Raw genomic sequence first — 16,791 nt, 5'->3', positions numbered from 1 at the left:
TACATGTTTTCTTCATTGATTAAAACTGAATAAAGCTGTACACTTCAGGTTTTCTTCTAAGTTCCTAGAATACACAAAAACATGGCTGGATGCACATGGTACTTATTTATTATTTTCATTTTTTTTTTTGGAAGTGAGTTTGTGAAATGCCAGGGGGACACTGCAGAGGGAAAATAACACCCTGTGGAGCCTACACAGTTTCCTGTGCCATTTTCACTCCCGAATCTCCCTCGCCTACTGGCAATTAAAAAAAGTGCTTATTCAGTAAGCTGAGCTGGGTTAGGTCCGGAGTGGGAGCTGACATGAAACAAAGTCTGGACTCGGTCTCTTGTGCGGTGGTCCTCGGGGACTCTGATAGGAGAAAGTGTGAAAACAGAAGGGGGGGTGGCGGGGTAGGGCCGGCCATGGTGCTGATGAAAAGCGATACTCCTGTCTGGAACATTCCAGGAAACATGCCCAGTTACCTTCATGACTGATCGCCCCCTCCAATAAAAACTCCTGGGATTTTTTTCTCCAAGGTGTCAAAAAGCGAAAAAAAACCATCCTAAAATAGATTCTTCCAGTTTATCTAGGCAATCCATCATAGGTGAATGGTCTCCTAGACCATATAAGATTATTAAAGGTCAAAAATGATCCCACACTACAGATAGAGTCTCACCTTGCCCTGACAGGTTGTGTTCAGAGCAAGAAATATGGCAGTTTAATGGCCCAGAATGGTCTTCATCAAACCTTGGATAAAATTAACAGATATATGAACACTTGGGTACCTCAGGGAGTAATTCATGCCTCTGTCAGTCAGCCAAAAAAAGAAAGATTTAGTAATGGAGGAATGAAAATATGGAAGGGTAGGCGCTGGCCCCAGGAGATGAGGGGGGAATGTACGGTATGAGAATTGTCAGAAAGACCCTGTGGGAGGCATAAGCATTTGAGCCGCTTGTTCTTACTGCAGTGATGTGCTGTACGGTTTTGATAAAAATCTGGATCATGGCAACAAATACTGTGGTTTTCAGTCCCACGAGCTGAAGAAGCCCAAGTTGCCATTGCCACACGCAGGGAGGAGGTGTTAGTCGGCAGGACACCACCGCCCATTTACTGAACCTGGTCTGCTCAGTCCGAGGGGTGCCTACGATCTGCCTACACCAGTTCAGTCCATCCTCCACCATAGTGACTGCGCAGAAAAGCTGGTGGATTGCAGAATGGAAAGATGCATTTCTGAGAACCCATGATGTCATATCCTCTAACCAGATATACTATGTTGGAGCAATGGGGCAGACCTAAAACTATTACTGGGAATTGAAAAAGGGGGGGACAAAACTATTTAAAAAACAAAAAAACAAAACCAGACCGTGCTACGGAAACGACAGCAATAGAAATAAGACTGCTGACATTTGTTTATGCTTTTATCCATGCTAAGCTTAATGGCATCTCAAAACTTATAAAACGTATAAATGGATGCAATGTAAATGCTACATAAAAAAAAAGTTGTAAGTCGCTCTGGATAACAGCATCTGCTAAATGCCTGTAATGTAAGGTAATGAAAGAGAGAAGACATACTGCAGAGTTGTCTCAGCTGGCAAAAAGGCAGAACGTGTGTAAAAGAGCAGCATTGGGAAAATCCTGCCACTAAAGGATAGAAACCATCTGAAACTCAGACAATTATGGGGGCAGAGAGAGTTCTAGAAAAACACTGCGAAAGGGGAGAGTAAATCTTTTTGTTACTGTTATAAAAAGTCATGTTTTCAAAGATTAAGGCCCAGACAGCACTGAATGTGGTTGGTTTGAATCCAGGCCCAGTGGACCGGTCGTGGGAGTAAACTTATCTGGGATATCAGGATAGGTGCACTGATATCTCAGAGAAACAGAAGTAGAGGGGAAGCAACTGTGTCATATCTATAGTACTTAGGAGAGACAGACGAGGCCATACTTCTCTACAGAGAAGAGATAGCTAACCCACATTGGCTTAAATCATCACACATTCCTCAACCGACATCTGTAAAGCATTTTTTATCATCCAGCAAATGGATTCAGACATAATACTCTAACCGAAGCCCCTCGGCTCCCAGTCAACGTTCTGCAGCCGTCAGATACTATTATGTCATTCATCGTTTTACTCGACCAGCCTGCGGAAATATACTAAAAAAAATGGAATTACTCTTTAAAAAAAAATACTAAGGTGTCGACAATGAAATATGTCTCGTTGGATTTCACCAACTGTGCAATGGTGCTGTAGACAGACTGATGTGACCTCTGTAGCTCATGAAAAAGTTTGACTAATTGCCTCATTTACCAAGAGGCAATTAAGTTGAGAGGTGCGACCATCTTTGTTTTCCTGAGTCCCAGGGTTATGGGGTTAAAAATGGCCTTGTCCGCAAGACCAATATTTTCTCACTGAAGCTTTTAGGTGGAGGAAGAAACCAATCCTGGAGGGAAGTGAACATTTCTTCCCACAGAATTAGCTTTATTTGTTTAGGAAACCTGAATACTACAGAAAAGACCCAGCAACGCTATTGTGTTGAGTTTCTTCCATGTCTTTGTTTATAACGATTCCTGAGATAACATCCATAGGCAGTTTCCTACCAGGAACAATAGTAACTGCAGTGCATAAACATGTTCACACATTGCTTGCTCCACAGGCCCTTGAGTTCACAGACTTCTTTATTGTTTTAACACAATCTATTTTCTGGAGTCCTTGACAAAGTAAATCACTTCTGGATCTCAAAAAATAAATACATAAATAAATAAATGTAGCATCACATCCTTCTCTAATAAATCCAAAATAGCAGCTATTATTATTTTAGGACTGACAAGACAGCACTACTCACAGATGGGCAAAATCGAGATGTCATTCCAGATGTTAAAAAACATCAGTAAGGTAAAATGAATGGCTTATAATAGTTTTATTTGTCTGCACAGTACAGAAACAAACTACACACTGCACACAGTATGAAATCAAAGTATTTTTCTGGACAATGGAGTCAGTCAAACTCTTACCATTTTGCATTAGTCTGTTAATTACATATTAGGGCCATCTGATAGTGATTACTGTATCATTATAATAATCTAAACATGAAAACAGATTCTATGTGGTAAGAGGTTCATTGATTTACTGGATGAACCCATAACTTAGGAGCTCCAGCAAAAACATGTCATGCTTGTTGTTAGCAAATCTATTATTAGAAAGCAGCAAATGGGAAATGGCTGTATGTAGTCTTGGGAAGTATTGTGACATACAAGGTATTTAACTATCAGCCCTATGGTGATTTATACTTTTTTTTTTTTTTTCCACAGTAGATATCTCAGGAGATAACCATTCTTGCAACCAAACATTTTTTTCCACAAGACTTATCCCTATCTGGAAATACCAAGTTTAGACCTGGAAATCACATGGAATATTTAGTAGGCCAAAGTAATCCGTATTATGGAGTGCAATCAGTGCAGTACAAGCAATTTTTTTACTTTCAGCTTATCACTGAACAAGGATCATGTAACAGTGCAATGAGAACAGAACCATAAAGCAACATAGCCCTATTTTGTTTAGCTTTTTAATTTGTGTTTTGCCTTATCTCTGTCATAATGCATGGCACTCTGCAAGGTGGCCAGAACCTTTACCAGAATTCATTATCCCATCCATACATGTGCTAGTACAATGGACTTCACTGAGGCCCGGATTCTGGAGGATGGAGGCCAGCAGAGGGGGTAGTGCCAGGTTGCACTAATAAATCGACTGTTCCTTTTATGGTCCTTCGCTGGCTGTAAGCTTCAGTCTATTTTTTACCTGGACACAAAGCATGGTTGGTGCTACCTCAGAGGAAATCCACAGGGTTCAAGGGTTAGGAGGCTCCACCTTAGCACCATATCACAGGCTTCCCAGACTTCAGTGGAACCAGCCGGCTGACACGCTCCCCACCAACAACTTCCTTTACTGTGCCTGGGTGCTATCATGATCAATGGCCTGTACCTGGGATCTGCAGTCCACACCTGGGTGCTACTATGATCTAAAGTCTGTACCTCTGATCCACAGTCTATGGATGAATGCTATCATGATCCAGTCTTTACCTGTGATCCACAGTCTGGGTGCTATCATGAAATGATGAAATTCAAAATGCAGGCTTGTGTGCACGGATGCCTTCGCCTATGACCCAGTAAAATGATCTTAATGGAAAAGCTGACCGAAAAGCAATGGCCAGTAAAGATCAGCAATGCATGGACATTAAAGGCAGTAAAGCATCACACACTATCTTGTTTCAAATACGTACTCCTCCCACGTATGCTAAGTATACTGTATTTTCTATTGAGTATTTACTATGTGGGTTTTTTCACCACATTTTAATGTTTCCATTTAGCTCTGACAAATGTATTCCATCTGGGGAGCCCTGCATCCAAAAACATCAAATTGTTTCAACAGATTTTTAACAGAAATACGAGCTTCTTTCCTTTACAATGAGTTGTAACCATTTGCATCAAAACAGCAGAGCTGTTCCAAATTCTGATACAGTGATTCATATTAATTGTGTTTTAAAATGTCAGACTGTGGGAGATCAAAGCCACCCAGAGCGACCATCCGTCGGCCAGATTTTACGTTAAAAGGCATCACTTTCTGGCCGCAGAAGTATCAAAATCCAGAGCGATTAAAAGATTTGAGATAAAATGTTTTTTATCTTTGGCGCATGACTTTGAATCAGAAGTCAGGCAAGACGAAAACATAGAGGAATGAGGCTTGCGTAAAATAATGGGAAAAACAAGCGGTTGAAAGGTGGAGGGGCTCGCAGGTAAGAGTGAGGATGAAGAGTCCGATTCTGCAGAGCCGTTACGAGTTACGTCTGTGCTCCCTCCACTGCCGATGCTCACAAGCAACGGCATCTGTTTCATGCATTGACAAATACAAAGTTATATAACAGTGACAGTGATAAGTGCACGCAAAGGATGGATGGGCTTGTTTAAGTTCTCTTGGATGATTGAGCAGACGACTTGTGGTCTGGCTGTTCTGATCTTATTGTTCAAGGGTCAGCAAACGCAGACATTCACTGATGCCTTGGAACCCAAAATGGTTACAAAATATGCACTGCCAAGATATAAACTGCATCCTGTTGCATGTGAAAAATAGCATTTAAAACACTCAAAAGGATGAACCCTATCTGTGGCCAGTTGGACAAATTGTATCGAGGGATTTATCTGCACAACAGGGCCATCTCTGTTGAATCTAACCAGTGAACTCTGTCTTCATCTTTGAACCACAATTTCAATTAAGTGATAACTTATCTGCACAGCATTATGAGTTAAACATGTGCAGAAATAGCCTGCAAACAATCTTGTTAAAATCACCAAAGAAGCAACTAAAAATAAACAGTTAGTCCTATTTTTATTCAAGGATAAAAACAAAGATGCGATTAGATGGATGATTCATGTTTGTTGGGCTTGAGATCAATAAGAGTAAATCAATAAAAATCACTGATGCAATATTATGGGTTAGCGCTTGATCCAATTCCAATTGCTGGAAATCATTTTCCAGTCAGCATTGACTGTTAAATCAATCAGGATGCTTCCAGCACAGTAAAAAGTCTGAGAAACTGACATCTGTGGTTCTATCAATGTAGATATAGGACTTGAAAGCATATGAACGAATACTATCAAGTAAAATACCACCTGATTTATAGACTTTCAATTGGACAAGGATGCAAGTGATACATTTTTAAAAATCATTTTTTTTAAATCACCCCCTTTTGTTTTTTCCCCTAATTGTCATTGGCAGTTGCGACTTTCAGTTCAGCCCTGGCTGACCAGCACCCTTGCAAGAACAAATGTACACCACCTTCAAATGCTCTAGCATGCAATCCAGTGACACACTACACACTGCATGTCATACTGTACTATTGTTCAGCTACTCTAACTGGTAGGGTATGGGGTCTTTGGTGGGTGAAGCTTATGCTAATGTAACCCAAGGAACTGTGACTGTTGTGAAGCTGCACACTTTCTGCTATGGACCCTTCCTAGTCAGGTAATTCCATAGCCCAGGCTCAAACCTGTGAGTAGGGAACCACAAGGAAACCTGCATGGCTTCATGTTTTTATTTATATTTAGGTATTCACCCAACATAACACAATTCCATCAGTGGCTTGCGCTTTACAGTGTTCTCAATGCATTATGTTTCAATGCATTTTCAATAAACAAAATATTTAACATTGATTAAGGCAAGGGGAAAGAAAGTACAACAACATTAACGATGTGCTTTATCACGATTGCATTTGCATACTGCAAACGCATGCTTGGTGTAGATTACTGTTGCTCAATAAGGCAATTAAGTGTGTTTCTCTACTTTTCTTACCAGGATGTCAGCGCTAATGTAGCATTTCTTCTGAGCTCTGGGCCAAGACAATTGCCTTGCCAACACCACATCACAAAACATTGGCCCCTCTCGCAATGCTACATATCCTTAAATGGCTTAACTAATCCTGACCTCCAGCAGCTGGACTGTTCAGCACTGGTTCTGAAAGCCTGCAGTAATAATCAGGTATTTCAGCAGCCTCTATGCCAAAAAACCCCCTCAGAGCCGGGGAGGGAGGCTAAACAGGGCTCCTGCAAGGCGGTGAATCAGGTGGTTGTAGAGTCCGACTGACTACCAGACCCTAATGGGTTTAATCAGTAGGGCTGAGGATTCAACTGGTCCCCTACTCAAAGATGTGTGATAGAATGCCATGGTGCACTGCTCCAAGATCTCCTCAGAAGCCGGGTTTGATTTTGAAACCACACCTAGATCAGAACAAGATGTGACTAGGACGTCTTCCCTGCTGTTTTTGAATGAAACGTCGGTCCAGCCGCCAATTTCACTGGCAAATTTAAGGCAATATATTTTCGGCATTTTTTTTTTTTTTTTTCCGAAGTATTTGTGCAACACATGCTACTCATTTTGAACTCATAGATGGAAAAATGGTCTCTGTGTAACAATCACAACAGACATCTGCGGCACTGCTTCAATTATGTGTGACTTTCAGAGCACGTAATACCTTTCACTGATCCAGGGAGAACAACTTACAGTGATATGGAGTCTGCTTAATACTTATTTGTACCATACTGACTTCATATTGTTTCACAGAAAATTCATATCTTTAAAAAAATGCAGAATAAAGCAACAAAACATCTCAAGACACCACTATGGTGAATGAATGATTCACAGCATTCATTTATACTGAGTCAACTGTTTATGACTACAGTGTATAGTTATGAATCTTAAAACACACACATCCCTGTGAATCCACACATCATCAGCTTCTCTTTATATGAAGCAAAATCACATGTGCTTTTTGTTTAGTATTAATTATACGGCAAAACAAACGCATGGCTGTAAAATATAAAAGTACATCACAATGACGTTTGCACCAGCTACTCACACTAGTCTTGTCTGTACACAATTAGCCTTATTTTTCCTTTTTTTCCACCATCTTTAAAATATGCTTTGGTCTTTTCTGGATCACACAGCCCAGCAGAAATCTACAAAGGGGCTCCTGGCAATGATATAAAAAGCAATACAAGTCAGAACAGTTCTCCAATTTTATCCGTATTAGTGACTTCACGCTATTGGAAGGAAAAAGTGCTGCAGGCATTCCATTAGGTAGGCTACAGAGTAAGTACTAGCACAGCCACCCTAAGAGATTTCCATTGTTTCAACTTGACTTAATGGATTAATTAAAGGGCAAATTAAATGATGTTGGTGTAGAGCTATCCATTACTCCTGGGTCTGTAAGTAGACAGAAGCCCTTAATCAGCGTAATTTTAGAAAGCTTAAACAAACAAAGCTAGTAAAATTGCAAAAGTGAATACAAGGGGGGAAATGGGGGGAGGGGTTATGAGCTGATGTACACTAATCGGAAAAATATGAAAACCTGACTGATGGCCAATGATAAGTCATCAGGATACAACATACTGGAGACCTTATTTTCTGCAGAAGCCAACACGGGTCAATTTGTTCCAACAACACCTGCCCATGGGTCACTTCCTTCTGTGGAGTGCCCTGCCTCTCATGAGTAATACATTTCAGGTTAAATGAGATGGTGGAACACTTGATCCATGGTCCTCGCAGTGAAATTCCCCTCGTGGTGTGAATTGATTGTAAACCCTAATACCAAACATACTCATCAGCAGAGGAGGATGGCAATGACCAAAACCTGCTGACCATAATGTATGTGTGTGTGTGTTTGTGTGTGTGTGTGTGTGTGTGTGGGCATGTATTACAATCTTTGTGAGAACCAAATGTCCCCACAAGGATAGAAATATGAGGAAAATTACGCAAGGTGGGGACCTTTTGCTGGTCCCCACAAGTTCAAGAGGCTGTTTTAGGGTTAGGACTTAGGGTTAGGGTTACAATTATGTTAAGGTTAGGGTTAAGGTTAGGCATGTAATGGTTGGGGTTAGGGTTAGAGGTTACGGAATGAATGTAAATCAATGGGAAGTCACAAGTATAGCAATACGAACATGTATCTGTGTGTGTGTGTGTCTGAAAACAGAGTCACAATGCAGACCTCCATTAAGTCTGTGCCAATGATATATGGTTATGCTATTAGTACCAGCAGGGCTTCATTCTTGTGACCATGTCACAATCTGCCACCCTTAGCCAAAACATGCGTAATGTGTGCTTCTCTAGCCTGTTACATTGGCAGGCATGCAAAAGGACTCCTCTCTCTAAACAAATGTCACAACAGGGCACAAGGTGACTTATGGGCTGTTAAAGCACCTCTGAAGAGTTTATAAACTGAGAGGTCTTCATGAAAAAAGACCACCCGCCTCTTCCGATTGTTTTCTCTCTGCCTTTATCACTGCAGCTTAAAAGGACGTAGATTAACGATGAATGACAGCTTTCTTTGCCTAAAAGACTGTGACTGGGTTCACCTTTGCTGTAAAACTACTTTTTACAGATTTGACTGTTAATCAGAAGTAAAAAGGCAGTGCCATTTAAAAAAGATGAAAGTGGCCATGTACTTATGTCCTCTCCTAGTGTTTTTACCTGGGTCAAACTCTGAACTCCCCTGTCTGTGAAATAGCTCTTTTAAATAAGAAAACCGCAAAGCAAACAAAAAATAAGCTGGGTGGCATATTTTACATTACATTTAACATTCATTAGGCAGCACTGTGTGAAGGTTACAGTAGCTGTCAGACCTACATGTTTTAATGCAAAGAGAACAATCTTGCACCAGAAAAGTAGCTTCTTTCTGTTGTTTCTACAGAAGGGAGGCAGAAGATCTGCTATCTGCCCATCACTGACAGAAAAATAAACAAATGAAATTCATCAATGTCCACTTTCACTTTCTCTAAGCGATTACTGGCTATTAGCAGTCTGACACATTCATGGGAAGGCTGGAAGGATGGGGGCATGTCAAGACAAGCCTTGTGTATTTAGGTTACACGAGACCTACTTGTACGATAATGGGTTTTTCTGTGATCTCTCGCCTGCTGTTATACGATGTGGTCCGGGTGAGCCCCAAGTCTTGACCCAGTCGTTTCAACTGTGGCTCTCCAGTACTGAGATCTGCAGAACAGATGTCCCCCTTCTGCATTTCTGCAACCTCTGTGACTCGCGATATGAAGGTTACAGTGCATTAACAGTACGATCGCAATCAAAGTCACACAGTTATTTCCTAAAACAATGCGTAGGTTTTGTTAGCCTTTGTGGTACTACATACATATTTGTGCTTTTGGAACTCAAACCCATGACACCAATAAATAATAAACTGAGCAAGTTTTGGTATTTCATTATGCACAGTGATGTTGTGTTCTTTGCTGATGAATCTACACAACAATGCACTGAAAGAAGCTGATAACAATATGAATCTTTACCAAAGCAGGTTTGTGAAAGTCTTAAAGTACCACGCCACAAAGAAACAGTGTCAGTAAGTCAGCAAAAAAACTCAACAGGCCAGATGTTTCAAGCAATAATAGCTTTAGTGCAGGGGCAAACATAATGCAATTTGCTGTTTATTATCTCAATTTTGCGATATAAGCACTTGCACAACTTAAGAAAATGTGGAAACGAATGCAAAGCTCATCTGTTGCATCACAATGGTAATTATGCAAGATCTCCTGCATTTCTCAAGCTCGCTGCTTCCAGTCAGTCTTATACAGCCTGAGTATACCAGATCTGACAGCATTTGCTGAACCAATGTCAACATGACTGTTGTTCATCTTCACTGTCTCCTCTTCAAGTATTTCCTGGAACTTGAGGGGACTTAAGGTATCAGGGAAAACGCCATTTTGTTTTGATGAGCTGCAAGAACGTACATCTCAGTGTTCCAGGAATGCTTCAAGCTGTCCAAAAACGGATGAGGACATGCTGTCAGAAATGCAAACTTTAACCAATCAGCAAAAGGGGGCCGGCCAGTAGGTTTATACAACACATTTTAAAATCACGAGGCACTGGACTATGTCATTCTTGGAGAAAGGATTCTTATCTTCTTGATACTAAGCTATTTTTGTCTGAATGATTCTCCTGGCTTTGTCCTGGGTTTGGCCAGGACCAACTACCCTTCTGACCCCTCTGTTGCGGTGTTGCCAGTCCATTGGTCATGTGACCCCATGGCAGCCACAAGCGAGGCGGTCTCTGCAGATGTGGAGGCCCCATTAGAGGGGGAGTCGGTCTGATGCACATTCTTTGGCTTGTAACAATCAGGAGGTTCACTGTCTTTTTCTTTTTTTTTTTTTTTAATGGACATCGCAAGCACTGACACTCACATCGGAGTGCAGACTGCAGATATTGCAGCATCAGTGTGGCTGAATTGATACACAGACAGGAAGTTTACGCATTTTCCTTAACCCGGCCTCGCGTCATGCTAGTACACTGAGTTCACCAGATTGCCTCAAGCACCTGCGGTCGCCCTGAGTCCTGATATTCAAAGCAGGAATAGGATGTGAACAATGCCTCCCTGCAGAGAATAACTGCAGCTGGTGATTCACTGTGATCTGAGGAAATGCTGTGTACACTGGGGAACCATCATGGGACACGACTTCCAGTGCTCTGATATTATCGGATGATGAACTGCCATGAATAATAGGAAATTAAATTCCTGTTTCAGTCACTTCAGTGTGTCATTAGCTACCTTTTCCAGAATCACTCCCGTTCATAATGTGAACAGCTGAAATTCTGAAACTGTGCCTGAGTTCAAAGTCGGAGATGGAGAAAAGTGCATTTTCCTCTTTACCACAGCCCCTCTGTGTCATCTCCTTGATGCCCAAGATGCTTAATGTAATGGCAGTCCAATGTTAAACTTGAATTTAACCTGTAAAAAAACTCCCCAAAAAAACACTATATATAATCCATACAATATTATTATCGTTTTTTTTGTATGGTCAGGGAAAAATAATCAATCCCGGCTGAATTCAAACCGCAGCATGCTTCATCGCGCAAGCCTTTCAGCTATGTTTTCTTTTCATTAGCATTCGGGTAGTTACACTACCAAAAGCTCCACTGGGGATCCCTTCAAATAAAGTATACGGCCACGGAGCAGCTAATGCTTCGTTGGCGAAAAAATGAATGTCTCCCCTCTGCCGCGCTGTGACACTCGGCCGACGCCGCGGTCTCTCGGTGACTGGTGTGGCTGGGGTGAAAAACTCGTATCCCCATGGCGATCGCAAATTAGCAAGCGGCGCTCACGGCTGCTCACGAGGCTGTCTGCGAGCCTTTGGCTCTGCGCCTGATGCAGCCGACTTATTGTTACATGAGTGAAAGGTCACTTAGGCTTTTCCCCTGCTAAATGATTGGCTCTTTATTTTTGTGCGTATCTAAATGGAGAATTTTCTGGACCATTGATCAAAGTTTTTTTTTTTTTTTTTTTTTTTCTTTTTTTTTGTTGCATGAACTGTCAAGAAAGCATTTAGTTGGACATGGCTGGGCACCAATATGGAAGCTTCATCTTAAAATTGTGAATTCTAAAGTATTTTGTTGTTTTTTTGTTTTTTTTTCTTCATAGTAAAATGCTTTGTGCCCGTTGGAATGTATTGTCTGAGAATGCATCTGCCAAGTTTAAGAATCTCTGTAAAAAGGGTAGAAAAATACCCAAACCAACTTCACTGTACAATGCAGCGTTGGGAAATACGACATGAAATACGCATATTTCTTGAAACTGAGAGGCACTAATACTTTATAAGGCCACATGTGCTTTGGGTTTAAGAATAATTGTTGCAGAAATATTCATGACTAAATGTAAAGAAAAATATTCCCTGAGCAGATAAAAAACAGATTACAAATTTAAGAGCTCTGGTTGCTTGAAACATGTCCCACCTATGTTACTGGAATTTCGAACAAATTAATCATAATTATATTACTACAGTATGATGACTCTTGGGATTAAAAAACCTAAAATAACAAGAATATTAAGTCTACATTTGGACATGCTACCTAAGGAATAATGCAGAAACATGCACTCTCTCTCTCTGTCTGTCACACACACACACACACACACAGAGGTATTCTTGCTTTTGTCAACCTGTCAGCAATGCACTACATATGGAGCCATTTAAAGTAATTGTAATCCTTACGATTTAACTCCATAAAAGATATTGTTCACATAGATGCTTGGCAAGTAATTCACTCAGGTCCAAAATATTGAGGGAAAAATTCAAGCAAAGCTATGTGTCAGGGCATTAGGGAATGTGCATGCAGTATGAGGGGGGGGGGGGGGGGGGGGCTAAATGCATTACAGCAAATAATATAATTTCCATTACCCAATGCATAATTTAGAGCAGATTCAATGTAACTTGTCAACTGCAATTAAATGTTATTTCCTATGCTGAGAACTTCTTATGTTTCTTTCCACAGCAGAGGGTCAGGTAAGGGCAAGCAATCCATCTAACAGCCTGTGGAGACCTGATAGATGATGGATTTACAATCTTAGGCCACACTACTGAGGAAGGAGAGAGGGCAGTCTGGGACATAATTTTTTTTTTTTTGCCCCTGGAGTTCCATTTCCTGGAGATGAATTTTCTCTGCCAGGTGCACAAATGGCATCATTATGTCCACACCAACAACTTCTGCTGTCTAGCATCATTGTGATATGCAGTTTCGGAATTGCATCATAATCACAGGCAATGTTGAGGGGTTTGTTAGCAACTATGCATGTGATCAGCTAATATGCAGGAACTACCATTGTTAGTGCAATATGTGCAATTTGAATACGTTAACTGGTAAAAAAATGTATAGTGTGCATAACAAATTAGTAGTGAATGCAGATGCTAATTTATCATTTTACAGAAGGATGGTATAAAAGTACACATTCAATTGAAAGAGATTTGTGGAATTTATTAAATTATTATTTAAACCAACATAAACTGTAATTCATTATGTCATTCTGCAAACCTAAGCAATAAATAAATAAATAAATAAGACACTTGGAAACTAATGAAAAATGAAATTATTGCTTTATTCCCAAGATTTTATGTGCATATGAAATTACTCAATATACATAAGTTCTACACAATTTTAAATCGCTTGTATTGAAAATCCTATCATCTGGAACAAGAATATATGGATCCAAGTATGTTATCTTGCAAATGGCAGTCACTGGGATGAGGGTGAGGTTTCTTCAGTATTTCAAAATCCCTATTAGGTTTTTCAACAGCAGAGAATGCTGCTTCACATTGCCTTTGACTTGGTGTTCCAAATACATGGATTTGATTGCTTCCTTCCCCCTCCCCTAAGCAGGAACCCTGACAATTCCTGGCATTTCTATAATCCGTCCTCAGTAAAAATGTGCCCACAGATTTTTCACTGAACGTTACATTTCCACAGTTTTAGGCATATACCTGAACATCTAGCTCAATAACAAACGCGCATGTATACGTTATTTGTTACGCCAATATATTTCCCGAACACACCTGCAGTCTATGCATTAAAACGTGGGATGATTAGTTCTATTTTTCAAATCTTGACAGCCACACTCCGGAATGATGCAAGTAGCTACTCCATCTGCCCACCACGCTTTTGCAGTAGATTTGTGTGGGTGCTGCTGGGGACTTGAGCACATGTTTAACTACTTGCTACCGAAATCCACTGATTTAAATGGTAAACTACTTAATTTTTTTTATACACACGAAACGCCTATTCACGTATTTCCTATTTCGCCTAGGCGGAGGACTGCCCTAGTTTTAGATTTGAAAAGCGCCGGTTTATAATTAGCTAAGAAGAAAAATATAATGTCCAACATTCATTTCACAGCAATGACTGCACATTTGTACACGAAACGCCCCCACTAATCGAGAAGTTTGCTCAGAGTATTAATTTCACCGCAATGTCAGCACATTTTGTAAATGAAACGCCCCCACTCAAAGAAAAGTTAGCTCAAGTGATGATCGCAGACCACGGATCCGGTGGTATCTTATAATAAATGAAATAACACGTTATTTATAAACTTTATCATTAATAAAGAACCATTAAAGGCAGAATGTTGATGCTCAAGACCCAAAGCATGCTTGCAGCCTACCCAAGTACACAGCATTTGGTCCCACTCTGGAAAGTGAAACTGGACCATCTACTATTCATTGAGAGTTTAATTAACAGTAGACATTTTACAGTGTAGTCTAGCATTAAAGGGGGATGTGTACAAAAAAAAATGAGTATCTTAGACGATGAAAGTCACGTGTTGGAGATTATCTATCGCCTCTTTTTCTAAATCTTCTCCAGAACAGCGCACCCGCACATTCGTGCTATGACCCAGTGACACCTGCCTCCTCCTTTTCAAATCATGCTCCCTCAATATTTCCCCCTCTGTCTGCTTTATCTGTGTCGTGCATGTTATTAACAGGTAAACCAGGGACAAACTGCTTTTGTTAATCTAAATTCACTGTCAGGCAGAAAATCTTATGTGAGCGCCAAAAACAACATGAATGCATTTAGGCTAAATAAGGATGGTTAGAGTGCTTAGTATGGTGTGCCTTAACTAGCCTACTATAAATGTAAATATTCTCATCCACGTACGTAAAAAAAAAAAAAAAAAAAAAAAAAGACTTAGCCTTTGAAAAAAAAAACAGCGGTGATGTATTTGTAGTCTCAAAAGTTTCAGTAATCTATATTGTATGTGACATACATTTCTTTTCAAACAAACCCCATAGAAAAATCAAATACATACCTTGATATCTCCTTCATCTTGATCATACTCATAATAATCATGGACTGATTCAACAGCGATGTTTGTATAAAGGCATACGGTATAGACCAGAAAAAGAGATAATCCCCAATGGTTCATTTTCTACAGTCTCAGATATCCGAGGCAAATCAGGCTGGCAATAATTCCTCCTTCAATTTTGACGCTTCTTGGGTTATTCAGTTTCTCAAGCGTAGTTCTCCGGACAAATTAAAATTCAAGAAGGTATCCCGAGGTTTTTTTTTTTCCAAGAGTAGACGCTCATTAAATAATTCTGATCTTGCAGTAATAATCGTGACCTCGACGTATTCGTTTGTGAAATGAGACGTTTAAAAGTCAAGCGTTTCACGTGTTTGCTGGAACGAGACTTCCAAAACAGCACTAGACATCCAGTCGGCAAAAACTTCAGATGGCGTGAAAGTGCACAGAGCGGAGAATGGCATGTTTAATGCAATTTCACGGTGTCCCTGGCCTGCCTTCTCCTCCCCCTTTTTGGGTCTGGTCTGAGCAGGATTGCTGCTACTTACTATTTATACAAAGCAGGAGGTTTGCGGGGAAAGAAATATGAGTTCGGACACGTGCGCCTTCTCCAGGAGATGTTTTTACACAAATCTCTTGCTGTTATACAAACATGGAGCGTAATTGGGTCTGAGTTGTGTATTCGCATAGTTATGGTCGTGTGCAATTGGATACACATGTGATATCTGCTCATAAAGTTTGAATATTCGAAAGAATATATCAGGGTAGGCTATGGCTTACTTATTTAAACGCATATTAAAGTTAGGCTCCTGGTTAATTTGGCCCGGACAATTGCTCGTCACTGTTATTTAAACTACTTACGCATTCCATACTTTTATAGTAATTTCAGTTTGGAACTCGGGGTCGTTTTACTGAGAACTTCTTGACATCATACTTGGCCTGCATGTTCCATTCTTTCAGCGCACTGTTATGGCGTTGCAGTGTTTCCATTAGCTCGTGCATTGCTGTGCGCGCTCACCTGCCTCTTTGACAGACCTCTCATAATTATTAATTCAAGCGAGTTCAAGAAAATTCAACCTCTTGGATCAAAGGTTGGAACACTGTTCTTAATTCTCCTTGTTACCATCCAACACATAATGTAACTGAGGCACAGCAGACTTATGATGCCGTTAAATACTAACATTGAACAGGGAATGCACATTGGGGATAATTAACTTCTCAAGAGTGTTCACACACCCCTACTGCAGAAACCAAATAGCTGGACTGCTAGTATATCTGGTGACGAATGGAGCATTTGATGACGTGATCTTGCTTCACATCAATAATGATTAGTCAGAACAGCAGAGCCAGCCTATTAAAGAGATTATGTTTTATTGTATTCTTTCAAAGGCACATCAGTGATAAACCCCATCACCTCTGTGCAGTTGACCATTGGCTTTGCCTGGTCATGCTTGGGTTGCTCAATAAATGGACTCACACGCTTGAGTAGGATTCAGTCAGTCTGTCCTTCAGTGACATTGGGTTAAGGGGGTGCAACAGGGTCGAGCTGGTTTAATGTTCTGATTTCAGCTTCATATATGTTAAATGATAGACCTTTATCACAAGGTCTGAAATACATGAACATGTATGAATGCAACATGTGGGTGTGCTCTATTCACTTACTATACTCACTGATCACTGCTTACTAACCTGT

General features: G+C 40.5%; 1 protein-coding gene across 2 annotated transcripts in view; it reads right to left on the bottom strand.

The window, feature by feature from the left end:
- vegfc (vascular endothelial growth factor c) overlaps positions 1-15,654 on the bottom strand; it is a 34,879-nt gene extending 19,225 nt beyond the window's left edge. Inside the window, exon 1 of one of the 2 annotated variants that reach the window (XM_035417804.1) lies at positions 15,105-15,654. In XM_035417804.1, coding sequence (XP_035273695.1) covers positions 15,105-15,221 — 117 coding nt within the window. In that variant the 5' untranslated portion in view covers positions 15,222-15,654. The remainder of the gene's footprint in view (positions 1-15,104) is intronic. The other variant, XM_035417803.1, reaches the window with a different exon arrangement.
- Between the last annotated feature and the right edge of the window lie 1,137 nt (positions 15,655-16,791).

This window comes from Anguilla anguilla, chromosome 5 (assembly GCF_013347855.1).
Source record: "Anguilla anguilla isolate fAngAng1 chromosome 5, fAngAng1.pri, whole genome shotgun sequence".
Classification (NCBI taxonomy): Eukaryota; Metazoa; Chordata; class Actinopteri; order Anguilliformes; family Anguillidae; genus Anguilla; species Anguilla anguilla.
This window is presented reverse-complemented; position numbering and strand designations above follow the sequence as displayed.